Raw genomic sequence first — 21,574 nt, 5'->3', positions numbered from 1 at the left:
AGGTGTCCACGAGTTTCCCTGTGACACAGCAGGTTGGGGACCTGGTGTTGTCACTTTCGTGGCTCGGGGATGGGCTCAATCCCTGGCCCCAGAACTTTCACTTGCCACAGGTGTGGAAACAACAATAAAAAAGACATGTGTCCAGAACATATAAAAAACTCTCAAAAATTGAGAACAAAATACTTCACCAAAGAAAATAGGTATATTGTTAGCAAACATTCACATGTAAAGATTCTCAACTTAGTAATTAAGGAAATATAAATTAAAACAAAAATGAGACAGTGCTATAAACCCATTTAAATGGTAAAGACAAACCCTAGTGTGCACTGATGGTGGGAATGAAAAATGGCATACCCATTTTAGAAACCTTTTTTTGTTTTTCATAAAGTGACACATACCCCTACAACTCAACAATCCCACTCCCAAGTATTTACTAAGACAAAGAAAACGTGATCAGGCACAAACTTATATGCAAATATTTATAGTTGTTCTCTTCAGAATTGCTAAAATTTAGAAACTCGATATTCAAGTTCTAAATGGATACGCAAAATATAGCAAACCCATACAACAGACTACCACTCAGCAATAAAATGAATGATCATTAAAACATCTATCCAGATTAATGAATCTCAGCAGCATTAAGTAAAAAAAGCAGGATTCCAGAGGTTACATACAGTATGATTCCATTTATAAAACATTCTGGAAAAGGTCAACTTTTGGGACAAAAAACACATCTATGGTTGCCAAAACGTTGAGGGTGGAGGGAGGTGTGGGTCATGGAGAGAGGGCTTGACCAAAAAAAAAAAAAAAAAAAAAAAAAGCACAGAAAGGAATTTCAGGGCAGGGGGTGCAAACTATTCAATGTCTTAATTACGGTGGTAGTAATACAAGAGTAAGCATTTGCCAAAACACAGCAAAACCCAACAAAGAGTTGATTTTACTGCATATAAATTATTCCTTAATAAACAAAAAAAGAACATTAGCTTATAGTATCTTCATAGATGACTTTTATCTCACTGAACAATTTTTATCATGAATGGATATTGAATTTTGTCAACTGCTTTCTGTGAACTGATGATCATATATTTGATGAAAAGAATCCCGACATAAGAGTACATACTGAACACATGTGAAACTCAAGAACAGAGAGACTTGATTAATATATGGTATAGAAATCATAATACTTCTTGTCACTGGAGATGGGACACCAAGAAATGTACACAAAGAAACATCCTGGTTTAATAGAAATATTGTATATATTGTCCTTCGTAATTACACAGGTAGATACATTTATCAAAATTCATGAAGCTGTAAACATGAAAGTTATGCATGTGACCGCATGCAAATTACATCTCTCAAGAATCGTTAGCATACAAAAGTGCTGGCTGCAACCTGGTGAAGTGACTCTTCTGGACCCACCAATGGGTTACAACCTTCAGTTTGATAAACACTAGTTCACAGGACCTATAGGGCTGAGAAAATGGGCCCATGTGTCTAATTTAAATGTCCTCCAAACCTTGGAGAATTCCTTTTCTGAGTACAATTTTACAGAAGTTTTTAAGAGAGGAACTGAATGAAAATTTCAAAAGTGACTGTTCTCCCTTTTACTCACTTAACATTACTGGACACCTGCAGTGTGTTAGGCACAGAAGGAGAGTGGACTTGGCAATCTAAAAAAGTCCCTGCCCTCTGGGAGCTTTTATTCTAGTGGAAGAAATTTGGCATTTCTGTCTTAGTACTTTTGGATAACTCGGGATCAGACTCATTCTTTTTCAGCTTCTCATGTGTTTAGTACTTGCTAAATGTCACGGTTCTGAATGAAGTTCTTATGTCTCCACTCTCATGAGGCTCCTCTGCCATGTGGTCACCCAACCACTGTGATGTGTCAAGCTTAGGCAGAAATACTCTTTCATAAAACAAATGTTCTGCCTTCTAGGACAGGGCTATTCTAGCACCCATTTGAGATATTAAAGCATGTAGTTTTATACAGCTTCTTCGCCATATGCATTCTCTGATGAGGGAAAGTCCTTGTCACCCTCATCACCAGCATGGACTCGCTGATGGATTATAAGACTTGAGCTCCAACTGAAGCCCTTCCCACACTCCTCACATTTGTATGGTTTTTCCCCAGTGTGGACTCTCTGATGAGCCTGGAGGTAAGAGCTCCAACTGAAGACTTTCCCACATTCCTCACACTTGTATGGTTTCTCTCCAGTATGGACCCTCTGGTGGGCTTGAAGGTATGACCTCTGTCTGAAGCGTTTATCACACACATCGCATCGGTATGGTTTCTCTCCTGTGTGGACACCACGATGAGCCAGAAAATTTGAGGCCCGACAGAAGCCCTTTCCACACTCCTCACATTGGTAGGGTTTCTCTCCTGTGTGGCACCTCTGATGGGCCTGAAGCTGTGAGCCCACACTGAAGCCTTTCCCACACTCTGCACACTGATATGGTTTCTCTCCAGTGTGGACTCTTTGATGCACTTGGAGACTTGAGAACTGACTGAAGGCCTTCCCACACTTCTCACATTTATAGGGTTTTTCTCCTGTGTGGATTCTACAATGAACATTGAGATCAGAACTCCGGCTAAAGCCCTTCCCACATGTACCACATTTGTATGGTTTTTCTCCGGTGTGGCCTCTTTGATGGGCTAGAAGATTTGAGGCCTGACTAAAACCTTTCCCACACTCCTCACATTTATAGGGTTTCTCTCCCGTGTGGACTCTGAAATGAATGTTAAAATCCGAGCTACGACTGAAGCCCTTTCCACAGGCATCACATTGATACGGTTTCTCACCACTATGACCCCTCTGATGGTCCAGAAGATTTGAGGCCCGACAGAAGCCTTTCCCACACTCCTCACACTTGTATGGTTTCTCTCCAGTGTGGCTTATCTGATGGGCTTGAAGGTGGGAACCCACACTGAAGCCTTTCCCACACTCCTCACATTTATAGGGCTTCTCACCTGTGTGGATTCTACAATGAATGTTAAGGTGTGAGCTGTAACTAAAGCCCTTGCCACATGCATCACATTTGTATGGTTTCTCCCCAGTGTGGATTCGCTGATGAGCCTGTAGGCGTGAACGCCAAGTGAAGCCCTTTCCACACTCTTCACATTTATAAAGTTTCTTTCCTGCATGGACTCTCTGATGGACATGAAGATAGGAGCGCTGACTGAAGCCCAGCCCACACTCCTCACATTTATAGGGTTTCTCTAGCGTGTGGACTATCAGAGAAGCTTGAAAATGTGAGCTTTTCCCAACATTCTTCCCACATTCCTCATATCTGTGTGGACTCTCTCCACTGGGGACTCTCTGATGATGACGAAGATATGATCTCTGACTGAAACCCTTACATGATGAGTCATATTTGTTCAATTTCACTCTACTGTGGACTCTCTGATGGGCTTGAAGACTTGAAAGCCGACGGAAGGTATTTCCACACTTTTCACATTTATAGGGCTTCTCTCCTACAGGGGCTGTGTGGTGAATTTGAAGTTGAGAACCCCTTATGAAACCCTTCTCACACTCTGCCCCTTTGGAGGGTTTTTCTCTAGTGTGGTCTCTGTGGTGAACTTGAAGGTGTGAACTCCGATTAAAGTCTTTATCAAACTCATCTTTATAGAGCGCGTCACCTTGTTTCTCCAACTGAGAGCCAGTTACTTTAATATTTCCCAGGGAATCTCGACACCTGGCTAATTCCTTTATAACCTGTTGCCAGATTTGTGAGCAGAAAAGCTCTTCATGTGGCAGATACCTTAATCCAATTTCCTGAAGGGTTTCCATGCTATTGAGATTCTTATCTCCTAAAAGGACAGAATTTAGAGATGAGACATGTTCATACTCTGCAGAGATGTCAAGGTTATAAACTTGGGCCCACGTCCAAAGACTTTATTGAACCAAGAAAAGCTTCGTTTTTCTTTAACATTATGTGTCATGTTCTCTGATTTACATGCCCCTCCAGAAACCAAGAGGTAGTCCACCAGGGTCCCCTTCACCTCACAGCAATGGGGTCCATCTAAAATCCTAAGTTTCATAGGTGAAATACAAGTTAGAAATTTGGTGGCTACTAAGCAAGAAAATACCTCCTAGGGAATATTTTATGAACATGATGCTTCATCTTGCTAAAAGCCTTACGTCTTTGCTGTAGTAGGTATCTGATAAATAGCTGCCACATAATTCTGCCTATTGCATGCACATCTGACCAAAATGCCTAGAAAGATCCTTACAGATAAAGTATTGAGAGATGTCCCCAGGCAATGTTGGAAAACCTTTGCTTTATTTTATTGGAAGTTTATCCCAATGTTAGGAGACTTTGAGGCACCGGATAGGTTGGAAAGATAACATGTTTGGGAGAAAATAACCTTACTACCTAAGGGCCTAACATACACAGTAAAGCAAAGAGTGGTCCTTTGCTTCCTGTCTTCAGGAAGAAAGATGAGTGGAGAGGTTTACTGCAATAACATACATTATTCTAAAACTTCATAGCAATAAAGTTCCTAAAACCTCTAAGGGGAAAAAGAAAGAGTGAAAAATTAGAAGGTAATTTTTACAACAGAGTAAGAACTTGCGAGGAGGAAATAAAAAGGGCACAGGACTGATTCTCAAAGTAGTATGGGACAGGAAAAGTTATGTCCTCCCTGGAACTCTGTTTCACCGATTAGCCATATAGCTTGCGATTAACTTCTTTTCGGGTGCCTCTTCGAATAACACCTTATCAGTGAGGCCTCTTTTACCACCAATATCTTGTAGTGAATTCTCGCTATCCATTCCATAGTCCAGGCAATCTCCATTCACCTTACCCTGTTTTCTTTTCACACAGCACATATTCCCACCAGCATACTATAAATGCCCTTGATCTGTTTCACTTTATGTCTTCTCCCACTTCAATGCAGTCTCCACGAGGATAAGCACTTCATATTGTTCATGGCTTTATCACCACTCCCAGAACACTGTCTGACATAGTGATCAATAAATATATGTTGAATGTATAAATAAATCCCAGTTTGACTTCCTTCTGAGAGTCTGAGCCACATTACAAAAGTAAAAGAGCTTTCTGGAGTTCTCTGGTGGCCTGACAGTTAAGGACCCAGTGCTGTCACTGCTATGGCTTGGGTTTGATCCTTGGCCTGGGAACTTCTGCATGCCACAGCCAGAAAAAAAGGGGGGGGGGCAGTGGGGAAGTAGAAGAGTTTTGTAAAGTAAGAAGGAAGATGGAGTTCCCACTGTGGTGCAATGGGATTGGTGGCATCTCTGGAGCCCTGGGATACAGGTTCAATCCCTGGCCTGGCACAGTGGGTTAAGGATCTGGTGTTGCTGCAGCTGCAGTTGAGGTCACAACTGCAGCTCAGGATCAGATCTGATCCCTGGCTTTGGAACTCCATATGCTGCAGGGTGGCCAAAAAAGAAAAAAAAAAAAAGGTGGGGTGGGGAGGAGAAGGAATTGGATACAGCAATGTTGTTGGGAAGCTGAAAGACTTCACTAGATGCAGGGGATGTTGCTGATGAGAAGATCATTATGATCACGAAGTCACGGCGAGAACCAGTTGGGAGGGGAAAAAAAGCCAAGGTATAGAAATGGTCATGGGGCTTACGGATTGGCTGCTTCTGAAATTTGCTTTTTTGGCTGCGCCCATGACATACAGAAGTTCTTGGGTCAGGGATCAAACCCGTGTCACAGCAGTGACAATGCTGGATCCTTAACCACTAGGTCACCAGGGACCACCACTTCTGAAATTTTTGTACTCTTTCCATACATGTAAAATTTCCCACTTTTCAAGTAGGAGTCAATATATAGACCTGCCAGAGAAAGACTTGTTTTTGTAAGCAGGCTATAACACTGATGGGAATACGGGACATTATAAGCCACTTCAAGTGCCTAAATTTTATTCTGAATCAGTAAGAAGCTACAAGAGTTCTGAAGAGAGAAACAAGATCTGAATTGAAAAGAATCACTTTGAGGACAGAATTATCTGTAAACAAGCAAAGCAGATGAGAGAGCAGTACGAAGATTGGGACAGAAATCCACAGTTTAGGCATTGACGTGGACCAGAGTCATAGCTGTGCAGGTGACAAGAAGCAGGACAGACTCAGAGTGGCACGGCCCTCACCTGAGGAGCAATAGCTCGGGGTTGCTGACTTGATCATCCAAAGCTTTTCTTCTCTCTCCACCTGGGATATTATATCTGGTGTGAAGGAGTGACGCCCTGTGAAAAGGCAAGGACAAACATTTCAAATGAATACATTAGAGGCCCAAGTTATTAAAAATTGTGGTTCCCATACATCATCTTCGGGACTTCAAAATCGGTGTTTTCTCAACTTTTAATTACAGCTTGTGGGAGGAAATACATTTTATGCAAAACCTGAGGATGTGTAGATGTAAGTTCCTGGGGGAAAAATGTCTATTTTTCTAGCATTACATCCTCTCCACCATTTCTCACACTATTCTTGGCAACAGGGCATATTTTCTACCCACATTTATTTCATTTAAAAAATGCGAAGGGAGTTGCCATTGCAGCTCAGCAGAAATGAACCTGACTAGCATTCATGAGGATGCGGGTTCGATCCCTGCCTTGCTCAGTGGCATGGGCTGGCAGCTGCAGCTCTGATTTGACCCCTAACCTGGGAACTTCCATACACCACAGGTGCACTCCTAAAAAGAAAAACAGAAAATGCCAATACAACTCCCTCATGAATGTCATGACCCACTAACTGGAGACAACCACAATTTTAAAGGGCTAAAACTAGACAGCAATCATGTGGTCAATTTACAGCTCATTTATAAACTGACTGTGGTCAGGGGAGAAAGACTAGAAAAATGCCATCTCTGTATCTTATGCTGATGAGAAAACTGGAAACCAGTTCAAGAGTTCCAAGGCCCTGCACATCCAAGGACACATAAATACTGCAGGGGGCTGGCGTTCAGTCACAGGGCACCCGTTCTCACCCACAGAGACCAGGTTCCGGAAGTTCTCCAGCATCACTTCCTGGTACAGCTTCCTCTGGGCGAGGTCCAGCAGCCCCAGCTCCTCCTCCGTGAAGACCACGGCCACGTCCTTGAAGGTCACTGCCTCCTACAACACCAAAAACACTCCACCTGAATCTTGCAACAAAGGTCTCCTGGCGGAAGGGCAGCTCTGAAAGTAGTGGGGAGGCTGTATATGAAGTGGTTCCAGATTTGAAGAGACCAGAGTCAGTTTTACCATAATATTGTAATACTGTATATTAAACAAGCCCGATAATGCATTTATGTTTTAGATTTCTTTCTTTTCATAAAGGCTGAAAAGAACAACCTTCTATATAGATATTAACTCCTCATATAATTATTTTTTAGGATAAAATTTCTAAACAGTGGAAACTGCAATATCAAAGAATATGTTTTCTTTCTTTTGTGTGTGTATGTGGGTGTGTGTGTCTTTTTGTCTTTTCTATGGCCACACCCGTGGCATATGGAGGTTCCCAGGCTGGGGCTCTAATCGGACTTATAGCCTCTGACCTGCTCCACAGCCACAGTAACGTGGGATCCAAGCCGTGTCTGCCACCTACACCACAGCTCACGGCAACGCCGGATCCCTAACCCACTGAGTGAGGCCAGGGATCGAACCTGCAACCTCATGGTTCCTAGTCAGATTCATTAACCACTGAGCCACTCCAGAATATGCTTTCAAAATTATCATGTACAACAGATTTTCTTTCACCTCTTTCCCTATTTTATCCTTCCTCTAGGAGAACATAAGTATCTCTGACTCTCCCTTACTATACTCATTGAATGTAACCATCTTTTAAAATCCTAGGCAATCTTATCAGCAAAAAATAACTTACTTGGATTATTTGTACTTATTTGAAAATTAATAAGCTCATCACATTTTGACATACTTACTAGCCATCTTTATTTTCTTCTTCAGAACCTTTCCTGTTAATGTTCTTTGCTCATATTCCAATTGGGTTTTTACCTGAGGACACTGTGACATTCCTATTGGAGATATTAAGTGTTTTTTGTTTGTTTGTTTTTTGTTTTTTTGGTTGTGACTGAGGCACGTGGAAATTCCTCAGCCAGGGATTAAACCTGCACCATATCATCGAAAACACTGGATCCTTAACTTGCTGAGCCACAGGGGTACTCCAAGCTTTTGCTTGGTTTTAGCATGTATATCATAAATATTTCACCCACAGCTTTGCGTTCAGCACAGGTTCTCATCTTTGGCACTACTGACATTTGGGGCCAGATAATTCTTCACCGTGGGGGCTGTTGGGTACAAAGCAGGATGTTGGGCAGTATCTCTGGCTTCTACCACTAGATGGCAGTAGTGCCCCAAGCTGTGACACCAAAAATGTTTTCAAATATTGCCTGTGGGCAAAATTGCCTGTGATGGAAGAATTACGTGGATTCAATATTGTCTTAATTTTTCTTTTGTCTCTCTTTTTTTGGGGGGAGGGTTGTCCTTTTTTAGGGCTGCACCCATGGCATATGGGGTTCCCAGGCTAGGGTAGAATTGGAGCTGTAGCTGCAGGCCTACACCATAGCCACAGCAATACCAGATCCAAGCCGCGTCTGCAACCTACACAACAGCCCAAGGCAATGCCAGATCCTTACACTGGGAAAAGCCAGGGATGGAACCTGTATCTCATAGATACTAGTCGGGTTCGTTACCTCTGAGCCACGACAGGAACTCCATCCTCTTGTACTTTTTAAATTATGTGTATTACTTTAATAAAATTAATGTGTAAATAAAAAATATAAATAAAACAAGTACATGATATAACTCAGACACGAGTAAGAGACAATCTAGCCTTCTTCTGTGTGAAGCATCAGAGAGATGCTGGTGTACTGCTATATCTGAATATTCTGTACACAAAATACCCAAGGTACCGCACATCAAACCTACTTTTTCAATTTAGAGTTCTTAGAACATTAGACCAAAGAATGGCGAACTCTTCCAAATTCCTTTTTGAGGAAAGGGGTTATATTAGGAAAACTGTTACTACAATGTTTTTTATTTTACTTTATTTTATTTTAACTTTTTTTTGCTTTTTAGGGCTGCATCCATGGTATATGGAAGTTCCCAGGCTAGGGGTCAAATTGGAGCTACAGCTGCTGGCCTATACCACAGCCACAGCAACACCAGATCAGAGTTGCAACTGCGACCTACACCACAGCTCACGGCAACTCCGGATCCTTAACCCACTGAGTGAGGCCAGGGACTGAACCTGCAACCTAGTCGGATTTATTTCCTCTGCACCATGAAGGGAACTCCTGCAATGTTTTTTAAAAAAGTAAAAACTGTAAACTACCTAAATATCCATGAATGGGTAAAAGTTATGAGACACAAGCAAGCAAACACACACACACACAGTACAAAAATTCAAGGGAATATGATGTCGCCATTAAAGATGTGGGGCATATCATATGATACATACATACATATGATATGATATGATATCATGTACATGTGGTATCTAAAATATGACACAAATGAAGTTATCTACAAAATAGGAACAGACGCACAGACATAGAGAACAGACTTGCAGTTGCCAAGGGGTAGGAGGGGTTGGGGAAGGATGGGCTGGGAGTTTGGGGCTAGTAAATGCAAACTATGATATATAGGATGGACAAACAACAAAATCCTACAGAACAGGACAGGGAACTATGTTCAATATCCTATGATAAGCCACGATGGAAAAGAACATAAAAAAGCATGCACATATAACTCATTCTGCTGTTGAGCAGAAATTATCCCAACATTGGAAATCAACTGTACTTCAATTAAAAATTAAAATAACATGGAGTTTCTGCTGTGGGGCAATGGCATGCAGGTTCAATCCCCAGCCTGGCACAGTGGGTTAAGGATCCAGCATTGCCACGGCTGTGCATGGGTTGCAACCATGGCTCAGATCTGATCCCTGGCCGCAGGAACTACATATCCCACCAGGTGGCCAAAAAAAGAAAACAAAAATTTTAAAGTAAAACAAAATAAGAAAAGATGTGGGGAATATAATATTAATTATAAAAGGTATAATTTGAGAATTTAAACTCTACTCCAGTGATTACAGATCTACAGCTATGAATACATATGAAGTAAAGAGTACGGGAGGAGTTCCCGTCGTGGCACAGTGGAAACAAATCTGACTAGGGACCCTGAGGTTGCGGGTTTGATCCTTGGCCTCGCTCAGTGGGTTAAGGATCCCTTGTTGCTATGGCTCTGGCGTAGGCCGGTGGCTAGAGCTTCAATTAGACCCCTGGCCTGGGAACCTCCATATGCTGTGGGTGCGGCCCTAAAAGGACAAAAGACAAAAAAAAAAAAAAAAAAAAAAAAGAGTATGGGAAAATGGAGACGGTTTGTAAGAAAAAGAATAGTAAAGTGGGAGTTTTTTTCACTGCAATCGACTTTCTATTCTACTCTTATTTGTGAAATTACAAAAGGCAAGAGAAGAACAAAAATGAAACTACACGAAAATAACAAAGTAGTGATCACTGGCATAAGAAGAAGTTCCCCAAAGGCGAATCAGGATGTGCCTACTCACTGGGAAATAAGGTAACAATTTAAAGCCTAGAAAGGCAAGCCCAACTCACCTTGAACTTGGTCATTTTGTCCTCCTCCTTCTGGGGACGCGCTGAGTCTTGGGAAGGCACAATAGGGGAAGGAGAAGAAGGCTGTCAGAGTCTGGCGGAGGGTGGCACCTACCCACACGGTGGCTTCATTCGAAACAGCAGCCCCTCCCTCAGGTGGCCTGATGGGCAAAGCCTGGGCTGGATTCCAGATGCCACTCACCCCTTCCGCCAGGAGCCCCTGTGCAATGACTGACCCGCCCAGCCACACATGGTGGCTCTGCTATAAGTCTGCAAAGGCTTCAGGATATGATTCTGATTCTAGGGAGTGTGGAAATTGAAAGCACCCAGGTTAAGGGAGTTCCCATCTCGTAGTGGCTCAGCGGTTAATGAATCCGACTAGGAACCATGAGGTTGCGGGTTCGATCCCTGGCCTAGCTCAGTGGGTTAAGGATCCGGCGTTGCCACGAGCTGTGGTATGGGTTGCAGACGCAGCTTTGACCCCGAGTTGCTGTGGCTGCGGCATAGGCTTGGCAGCTACAGTTCCGATTCGACCCCTAGCCTGGGAACCTCCATATGCTGTGGGAGCAGTCCAAGAAATGGCAAAAAGATTAAAAAAAAAAAAAGAAAAAGAAAAAGGGAGTTTCTGTCGTGGCTCAGTGGTTAATGAACCCAACTAGGAACCATGAGGATATGGGTTCGATCCCTGGTATCACTCAGTGGGTTAAGGATCCGACACTGCCCTGAGCTGTGGTGTAGGTTGCAGACATGACTCATATCCCACATTGCTGTGGCTGTGGCTGTGGCCGGCAGCTGTAGCTCCGATTTGACCCCTAGCCTGGGAACTTCCATATGCTGCGGGTGGGGCCCTAAAAAAAAAAAAGAGAGAGTACCTAGGTTAAGAGAGTAATCTCGGAGTTCCCGTTGCAGCTCAGTGGTTAATGAGTCCGACTAGGAACCATGAGGTTGCAGGTTCGATCCCTGGCCTTGCTCAGCGGGTTAAGGATCCGGCATTGCCGTGAGCTGTGTTCTAGTTCGCAGATGCGGCTCGGATCCCACATTGCTGTGGCTCTGGCGTAGGCCGGTGGCTACAGCTTCAATTCGACCCCTAGCCTGGGAACCTCCATATGCCGCAGGAGCAGCCAAGAAATGGCAAAAAGACAAAAAAAAAAAAAAAAAAAAGAGTAATCTCTGGAGCCAAATGTCCAGGTTCACGGGTCCACCATATATCAGCTATGAAATCTTAGACAAATTCTTAGTATCTCTGTCCCTCAGTTCTCCCATCTGTGAAATGCAGGGATTAACAATGCCTAGCTCATAGGACTGTTGTGGATAGGCTGAAAGCTCAAAGAACACCTTCAGGGTATTTCTCTGCAGAAATGCAGGCAATATTCAGAAACGTAAAACCTGACCTTGGAGTTCACTGGTGGCTCAGTGGGTTAAGGATCCAGCATTGCTTGGAGTTTACCTGTGGCTCTGGTTCAGTCCCTGGCCTGGGAACTTTTGTATGCAGCAGGCGTACCCAAAAAATTAAAAATAAAATTAAAAAAATAAAACCTGTTTTCATAGTTTCAATGGAGGCTTAAGAGGTTGTTGCTTTGTTGTATAAAAATCACCTTTATTTTTTTTTCCTTTTTAAAGCCGTACCTGGGGCATCTGGAAGTTTCCTAGCTAGGGGGTTGAATTAGAGCTGCAGCTGCCAGCCTACATCACAGCCACAGCAACACTGGATCTGAGCTGCATCTGTGAACTACACCACAGCTTGTGGCAACACTGGATCTTTAACCCACTGAGCAAGGTGAGGGATCAAACCTGCATCCTCACAGAAACAACGTCAGGTCCTCAACCTGCTGAGCCACAATGGGAACTCCAAAAATCACCTTTAACCTCAGAAATATCTGTTCCTCTCTCTTAGTTTGTCACATTAATCTTGATGCCTTTGCAGTAATATTTAAGATTACTTTGATGAATTTTTTTTCTTGTAAATGTATATATAACTTAAAATTTTCCATTGTAACCATTTTTGAGGGGGAGAGCTCATTAAGATTCAATTGCCTTCAGACTGTTGTGCAACCATCGCCACTATCCATCTCCAGGACTTTTTCACCATCCCAAACTCAGACTCTATACCCATTAAATAAGAACTCTCCATTCTCCCTCCTGTTGGCCCCTGATAACCACAATTCCACTCTCTCTATGAATCTGACTTTTGTTTTGTTTCGTTTTTTAAGACCACACCTGTGGCATATGGAGGTTCCCAGGCTAGGGGCTGAAGTCAAATCAGAGCTGTAGCTGCCAGCCTATACGAGAGCCACAGCAACGCAAGATCTTTAACCCACTGAGTGAGGCCAGGGATCGAACCTGCTTCCTCATGGATGCTAGTCAGATTCATTTCGGCTGAGCCAAGACGGGAACTCCTGAATTTGACATTTTGGATGACTGTTTTTTAAAAGACAAAAGATCTTTCCAACTTGACTGTGTTAACAGTGGGGCCTTAAAAAGACTCTTATCATGAAGAAAAGTTAATAAAATCTTGTGATTTGACAGTAAGTTAGGTAATCAATACATTTAGGCTAAAAAGCTATAGTAATTATTGTAATGATAAAAACAACAAAAACGGCAATGTTTCACATGAAATAAGCACTCAAAGCACATGTTAGAGACCTTGAGAAGCATTTGAACGCTTTGTTTCATGAGGCACCTGCCACACACCTGTGAAGAAGCTACCGGTGTCGTAGTCGTGTGACTCCTGTCCAGTCACCAACGTCTCTGTGCCTCTTCTCAGCTATCACAAGGAGAGGCAAAAAAGAGTGTCAGTCACAGGGTTACTGCAGGGGATAAATGAGCTGATGATGCAATGCTCTTGGCCTTGTACCTGGCATTGTAGCAAGTTCTCAATACATGATGACAATGATGACTGTTGTTCCCACGTAACAGATAAGGAAGCTGAGGCTTGGGGAGGTCGAGAGGCAAGGCTGGAACTTGAATCCGGTCCTTACACCAGAGCCAGACTTCAGTATCTTCTCTCTCTGCTGCGTCTAAAGAAAAAAATAAACAAACAGATGGGAGGCTGAGGCTTCACAGAAAGAGAAATGAGATCTAATATGTAGTACTGGGTCACTTTGCTGTACAGCAGAAATTGGCCCAACACTGTAAATCAACTATACTTTAACAACAGCAACAAAATTTAACCAAGAGAAATGAGATCTTGAGAGTTAGGGATAAAGGACCGAGAAATGATTCTGAAGCCAGAGGATCTGCTTGAAGGAGGGGAGAACAGAGCTGGTTTGGCTGTAGAGGCTCTGGGATCAGACCACCACTATTCGCATACTGGCACTTCCAACCTGCTACTACTTAGTCCCAGTGTCTGATCCATAAATTAGGGATGAGGATGATGACAGGAGTAATAACAACATCAACGTCACAGGAAAGCTGGTCCAAGTGACTACACATAAAACAGAGAAGACTCCGCAGCGGCTGAAACATTCACTGTGGCTGCTTAATATGAAAGAGTCAAGGAAGCCCTTCCTTGGGGTGACTGCAGCCGCACACGGCTTGATGAGCAGAGGCGGTGGACTGGATTCCAGATGCTGCTCACACCTTGGCCGAGAGCCCCTGGGAACGACCAGCCCAACCACATACGGTGGCCCGAACACAAGTTCTCCCTGTGGCTCCCAGGGTATGATTGATTGGGAGGCGAATAGAAATTTCAAGTGAAATACCCATATTAAGAGATTATTATTAGTTACTTACTAATTAACTAATCAGCAATTAGTAAATTAGTAATTAATTACTGGTTAATTTATTCCTTATTAATCATGATCAGTCCTACTCCAGAAGGAGTAGCACAGAAAAGGGTAGTGTAAAACTTTCCAGTCAGGAGTGCCCACCCACCATGGCTCAGTGGTTAACGAACCCAACTAGTATCCATGAGGACGCAAGTTCAGGTTGCAGACATGACTTGGATCCCGCATTGCTGTGGCTGTGGTGTAGGCCGGCAGCTGCAGCTCCGATTCGACCCCTAGCCTGGGAACCTCCATATGCCACAGGTGCAGCCCTAAAAAAAAAAAAGACAAAAAACACACAACACCTTTCCAATCTTAGAAAAAAACGCCCTTTCAGAATTTGCAATTCACTTTGTGCTGACTCTACATTTGCCTGGTGACTTCTGCTCAGTGAGAAGCGTTTTACAGAGAGCTCTATCACCGCTGGGGAAAGGGGATAATTAGTCAATCAACTGTCTGTCTTGTGATTAATACTGACTCAGCTTTACATTCCAAGAACCTAAAACAGTGCTAGGAGCACAGTGGTTGCTCAGTAAACACTCAGCAGTCACTGTCAGTGACAATGTCAATGTCATGAGCCCAGCACCCAGGCACCTTCCAGCAGAGGCACAGGGAAAGGCCAGACTCATTGGTCGAAGGTCTCTCCGGGATGTAAAATCCTGAGACTGGTCCCACTACAGAGGATTTGGAAAGGAGGGGTTTTATTTCCATGTTTTTCCTCTCGGTCTTTCACAATATTTGCAAGAGCAAGGTCATCTCTGGAAAGAAAAGGGCCTCTGTTACCATTTTAGGAAGGTGCTTTCCACTCTTCAAAGTTAATGCCTAAAAGGACTCTTGTTACAAAATCCACAAAATGTGTCCATCAAAATATTGAGAATGGGGAGTTCCCTGGCAGCTCAGCGGGTTAAGGATCTGGTGTTGCCACTACTGTGGCACTGGTTGCTGCTGTGGCATGATTTCAATCCCTGGCCCAGGAACTTCCACATGCCACAGGCACAGCCAAAAAAAAAAAAAAAATATATATATATATATATATATAGAGAGAGAGAGAGAGAGAGAGAGAGAGAGAGAAGAACAGCAAATATTTCATTGCCTACATGATTAGCACTAGATAGGATTGACTTGTTAATTCTTTATTTAAAAAATGAGTTTATTAACTCAATGAACATTTATGGAAATCAGACTAAAAAGATACAATTACTCGAGCTGTTGATAGTCTAGTGATTAGGACGCCAGCAATCTAGCTGCACGCTGCACAGTACCGGGCTAGTGAGTGGGGCGCTTTGGAGGCACAAGTAATGGGTCTTGAGGGCCACACTCATACGGAGCAGGTTCTACATCAGCGGGGCTTGATCTAAGCCCTGTAGGATGACTGCGGGTTTTTATGTTTGTTTGTTTTTTTAGGGCCGCACCTGTGGCACATGGAAGTTCCCAGGCTAGGCATCAAATCGGAGCTACAGCAGTGGGCCTACACCACAGCCTCAGCGATATCAGATCAGAGCCGTGTCTGTGACCTACACCACAGCTCATGGCAACGCCGGATCCTTAACCCCCTGAGCGAGGCCAGGGACAGACCCACAACCTCATGGTTCCTAGTTGGATTTGTTTCCACTGCGCCACGATGGGAACTCCTGGATGACTGGGTTCAGTCGGAAAAGCAGAATCACGGAAAAACCTCAAGGGAACACATGCCACGATTGTACGTGAACACAAACAAGAGGCAGAAAAAGACGGACAGGAAGACAGGACTCAACCCATGGTGCTGTGAGTCCCTGTTTATCAGCAAGTCAGCAGGAAAGCAGGAAAGGAGTGAGGAAGTGAGTCAGAGGACTCCTTCTGTGTTGGAAAGAGATGCTCTCCCAGCAGACGGGAGCTCTGAGGGGGAAGAGGCGGGGGCCAGAGAGCCTGTGAGGAGGGCCACACCAAGATTCACGACCTCCTTTTTTTTTTTTCTTTTTTTTCTTTTTAGGGCCAATCCCACGGCCCATGAAGGTTCCCAGGCTAGGGATCCAATCGGAGTTGCAGCTGTCGGCCTGGCCTACACCACAGCCACAGCCACAGCCACGCTGAATCTGAGTCACATCTGCAACCTACATCATGACTTGTGGCAACGCCAGATCCTTAACCCACTGAGCAAGGCTAGGGATCGAATGTGCATCCTCATGGGTGCTTGTCAGCTTCTTAACCTGCTGAGCCACAGTGAGAACACTTTTAAGAATAAGAAGGCAGGATAAAGGGTAAGAAGAGATGGAGGGAGGGGCCACTACAGACAGAGCGTTTGTCCTGGAAGGCTTCTGAGCAAAGCGCTGAGCTAAGAGGCAGACAGCCAAGCAGGTATCTAAAGGATGAGCAATTTAGTTGGAGGGAAACAGAAAATAGTTTGTTCAAAAGTCATGAGTCAGGGAGTTCCCGTCGTGGCACAGTGGTTAACGAATCCGACTAGGAACCATGAGGTTGCGGGTTCGATCCCTGGCCTTGCTCAGTGGGTTAACGATCCAGCGTTGCCGTGAGCTGTGGTGTAGGTTGCAGACGTGGCTCGGATCCTGCGTTGCTGTGGCTCTGGCGTAGGCTGGCGGCCACAGCTCCGATTCAACCCCTAGCCTGGGAACCTCCATATGCTGCAGGGGCGGCCCAAGAAATAGCAAAAAGACAAAAAAAAAAAAAAAAAAAAAGTCATGAGTCTATTCTCTCACCCTGTGCTTCTCAAATTTTCACATTCCACAGCTCAACAGCAGACCCTGCCAAGATAAAGGGTCCTATGTGTCACCCCCAGAAACTCTAAATCAGGAGATCAAGGATGAGGGACTAAGAATTGACATTTTTTCTTTTCTTTTTTTTTTTGGCTGCATACAAAAATTCCCAGGCCAGGGATGAAACTGGTGCCACAGGCATGAAAATGCTGGATCCTTAATGCACTGAGCCACCAGGGAACTCCTCCACATTTCTAATAAAACGCCAGGATGGTGGTGGTGGTTCCTGGATCACAATTTGAGTGGCATCGGTCAAAACCAGCCCTCTAGAAAACTTTCTGACAGACTAAGGACTGGAGGTTTTCACCTTCAAATCATTCTACTAACCTCAAAGAATGCTCTGTTACCTGAGGGCAAAAAAATTAAAGAAGGTAAACACTGCAAGCTTCTCTTGCAGTGGGATTTTAACAAATGGGATTAGAATCAAGGTTTGTTAGGATCAGACGGCGCACCAAAGCCAACTCTAAGCACCTAACTTTACCCACTAGAAGATCCAGGCCCTTCATAAAACACTCCCCACATCAATGATCACAGCTGATGTTTACAGCGGTTGACTCACCACCTACCAAGGTGCCATTTACATGAGCGCTTTACATGTGGTATCTGGTTTCATCCTCATAACGACTCTTCAAATTAAGACAGCAATCATCCCCATTTTATTTTATTTTTTTTTATCTTTTGGCCTTCTCCAGGGCCGCTCCCAAGGCATATGGAGGTTCCCAGGCTAGGGGTCCAATCGGAGCTGTAGCCACCAGCCTACGCCACAGCCACAGCAATGCGGGATCCAAGCCGCGTCTTTGACCTAACACCACAGCTCACAGCAAAGTCAGATCCTTAACCCACTGAGCGAGGCCAGGGATTGAACCCGCAACCTCATGGTTCCTAGTCGATTCATTAACCCTGAGCCACCACAGGAACTCCAATTATCCCCATTTTACAGATAAGGAAATTGAGGGACAGAGAAGTTAAGTAACCTGGTTATGATTAACCAGTAGCCAACAGAAGACTCAAGATTTTTCACTCAGAAGTTCCCTGGTGGTCTAGTGGTTAAGGATCCGGCATTGTCACTGCTGGGGCTCAAGTCACTGCAGCGCTGTGGGTTCAATCCCTGACCTGGGAACTTCTGCAGGCCATGGGCTTGGTAAAGAAACAAAAACAAAAACAAAACAAACAAACAAACAAAAACATTTCACCCAGAACCTAATAAATGAGAACAGTAGTTCTCAGCTCTGGCAATATATTAGACTCTTAGGGAAATTAAAAAAAAAAATGCTTAAGCCTTATTCACAACAAACTAAATCGGAATCTGTAGAAGTGGGTTGCTGACATCCACGTCTGCACGTCCCTCCCAGCACCCCAGGCTATGATTTCAATGTCCAGTCAAGACACTGCACCAGGCAATGAACTCAGGCAAAATGACACTGGGGCCCGTGACCCTGACCAATAAGCAGTGGCTCCCCAATGCTAGTGTGTGTCGGTATTGAAGGCCTGAAATTCCAGTGCTGCCTTGACAGCCCTGAGCCTCACAGGGCCCGGAAGGCCTAGCGGCGAGCTCCCCTGTGCTCTCCAGATATGGCCCTTTCCTAGGAAAGGCAGCGCATCCAGCCAGCTCCCTTACATCTCTTAACTATGTTTTTAGATTCTCTGTTGGCTGTCTGACCGGCCCTTCCTAACCTCTCCACAAGTCTGCTGAATCACAGCCCAGACTTCGACCACATTTCTTTACAAATTCCCTGCAAGCCGCCTTGTGAGGGCACAGCAGAGTCATGTTATCACTGCCCCCCACCTGCCTGTGCTCACTGTGTGCTCAATAGGGGAGGCCTCCACCTACTGGTTACCTCCCGCCACTGTCGTCATAAAGGCACAGTCCCAGGTGCTCTCTCTGCTTCCTGACCCTTGCATGCAACAGGCTTTGTGTGACTCCATGTGGGATGCTGTGCCTTTCACTCCAGGGAGGAAGATATTAAAAACCTTCTTCCTCAACAGCATTAACCTCTCCATGTTGTCATTTGATCACTTTTACAAACTATTTTTAAGTTTTTATTTATTTATTTATTTATTTATTTGCTTTTTAGGGCCTTGCCTGTGGCATATGGAAGTTCCCAGGCTAGGGGTTGAATTGGAGCTACAGCTGCTGGCTTAGCCACAGCCACAGCAACACGGGATCTGAGCCGCATCTGCGACCCACACCACAGCTCATGGCAATGCCGGATCCCCGACCCACTGAGCAAGGCCAGGGATCGAACTCACATCCTCATGAACGCTTGTCGGATTCGTTTCCACTGTGCCACCCATGGGAATTCCCACCTGTATGAATTAAGACCTGATTCAATTCAACCCATCAGCTGGACCAGCTGCACCCAGGTTTCACCTCCGTGCCAGTTGTGAAATTATTCAAACGAGCCAATCACAGTCCCCTGCAGGAATCAACGGTCACGTTACCCTCTGCTCACTACAAACCCTGCCTCCCAGAGCCCCTGCTGCTTCATGCTACTCCAGAGTGCAACCCTGGGTGCCCCTGCCTAGCAGGCAGTGTCGTCCTCCCGCAGGCTATGAATGTATGACAAGGAAACTGCTGCCAACCTCATCTGCGTGAGTGTCACAGGTTCAACCATCTCATCCTATTTAGGACACAGATTCCTCCTTCCTAAACCAGGCAAATAGAAAGTGATTGGAAGAGCATCGCAATCACCAAGGAAGCTATTAAAGAACACAGAAGGGGAGTTCCCATTATGGTTCAGTGGTGACAAACCTGACTAGTATCCATGAGGACAAGGGTTCCATCCCTGGCCTCGATCAGTGGATTAAGGATCTCGTGTTGCTGTGAGCTATGGTGTAGGTCGTAGACTGGGCTCAAATCTGACGTTGCTGTGGCTGTGGTGTAGGCCGGCAGCTGCAGCTCCAATTCGACCCATAGCCTGGGAACTTCCATATGCCGAAGGTGCAGCCCAACAAAGCCAAAGAAATAACTAAATAAATTTTAAAAAAGAAGAACAAAGGAGTTCCCGTCATGACTCAGTGGTTAGAGAATCCAACTAGGAACCATGAGGTTGCGAGTTCGATCCCTGGCCTTGCTCAGCGGGTTAAGGATCCGGCGCTACCGTGAGCCATGGTGTAGGGTTGCAGATGCGGCACGGATCCCACGTTACTGTGGCTGTGGTGTAGGCCGGCAGCTACAGCTCCGATTCGACCCCCAGCCTGGGAACCTCCATGTGCCGCGGGAGCAGCCCTAGAAATGACAAAAAGAAAAAAATAAATAAATAAATAAATAAATGATAAAAAAAAATAAAAAAGAGAAACACAGAAGCCCAAACTTAAAGGAGTTTGAGTTTGTCAAAGGACTGGGTCTTTATAGGTTTTACCAAGTTCCCCAGCTGACTCTAATGTGACCAACGTTAGGGAACCCGTGGCATTATTGCCTCTGCCTCCAAGGAGTTATCTGAAGTGCCCAAGAACATCAATGGAGCCAAGGCTGGGGCTCGGTCTGACACTGAGGCCTCCTGATGACAAGCTCCCTGCTTCTCTCCATTGTAAGGTGCCCTTGGAAGTCAAAGAGGCGAGAGCAACTTGTAAAGGCCCCTGGAGGCAAATCCTCAGAGGGAAAAAGGAATCTTTCATTTACTCTTTATTTTTTGGCCACCCTGCAGCATACGGAGTTCCTGGGCCAGGGATCAGATCCAAGCTGCAGCTGCAACCTAAGCCACAGCTGTGGCAATGCTGGATCCCTAACCCACTGTGCCAGGCTGGAGATCGAACCTGTATCCCAGGGCTCCCAAGATGCTGTCAATCCTGATGGGCCACAGCAGGAACTCCGAGAAAGCTTCCATTTAGACTACTAATGTCCAACAGAAATGTAATGCTGGCTACAAGTGTAATTTAAATGTTTCCAGTAACCACGTGAAAAAAAAAAAAAAGTAAAAAGAAGCGTATCGGCTTAATTTTGACTACATTAAAAATATATCATGCTTTTTTATTTATTTATTTAATGGCCACACCCATGGCATATGGAGGTGCCCAGGTCAGGGACTGTGCTGCAGCAACACCAGATCCTTTAATCCACTGCACCAGACCAAGGATCCAACCTGCGCCTCCAAAGTGGCCTGAGACGCTGTCGGATTCCTAACCCACTGCACCACAGCAGAAACTCCTAATGATACATTTTAATTAACACAATAGATCCAAAATACTGTCACTTCACCCTCAATCAATATAAAAATCAGCGGGGATACTTCATGTTCTTTTTCAGTGAAGCCCATCATTTGTCTTAGAGCACATCTCAAGCAGCACCAGCCACATCTGAAGAGCTCAAAAGTCCCATGTGGCCAAAGGACACTGTATTGGATGGTGCAGACTTAGACTTTTTTTCCCCTGGTCTTTTTGTCTTTTTAGGGCTGCATTCGCGGCATATGGAGGTTCCAAGGCTAGGGGTCTGATTAGAACTGCAGCCGCCCCTGGCCTACACCAGAGCCACAGCAACGTGGGATCCAAGCC

At 44.7% G+C, this 21,574-nt stretch overlaps 1 protein-coding gene across 11 annotated transcripts in view; it reads right to left on the bottom strand.

The window, feature by feature from the left end:
* Nucleotides 466-21,574, bottom strand: part of ZNF45 (zinc finger protein 45) — a 38,170-nt gene continuing 17,061 nt past the window's right edge. For 8 of the 11 annotated variants that reach the window (XM_021094491.1, XM_021094497.1, XM_021094489.1 and 5 more), the window contains 6 exons: nt 13,424-13,586; nt 13,261-13,333; nt 10,573-10,619; nt 6,949-7,075; nt 6,113-6,208; nt 466-3,808 (listed from right to left, as the gene is read on the bottom strand). In XM_021094491.1, the coding sequence (XP_020950150.1) occupies nt 1,983-3,808; nt 6,113-6,208; nt 6,949-7,075; nt 10,573-10,587 (2,064 nt within the window). In that variant the 5' untranslated portion in view covers nt 10,588-10,619; nt 13,261-13,333; nt 13,424-13,586 and the 3' untranslated portion in view covers nt 466-1,982. Of the gene's footprint in view, nt 6,209-6,948; nt 7,076-10,572; nt 10,620-13,260; nt 13,334-13,423; nt 13,587-21,574 lie in introns of all 11 variants that reach the window. The other 3 variants (XM_021094499.1, XM_021094498.1, XR_002344677.1) reach the window with 2 other exon arrangements.

The sequence above is a fragment of the Sus scrofa genome, chromosome 6, assembly GCF_000003025.6.
Source record: "Sus scrofa isolate TJ Tabasco breed Duroc chromosome 6, Sscrofa11.1, whole genome shotgun sequence".
Taxonomy (NCBI): Eukaryota; Metazoa; Chordata; class Mammalia; order Artiodactyla; family Suidae; genus Sus; species Sus scrofa.
The sequence above is the reverse complement of the archived record's forward strand: the minus strand, read 5'-3'. Positions and strand labels throughout refer to the sequence as shown.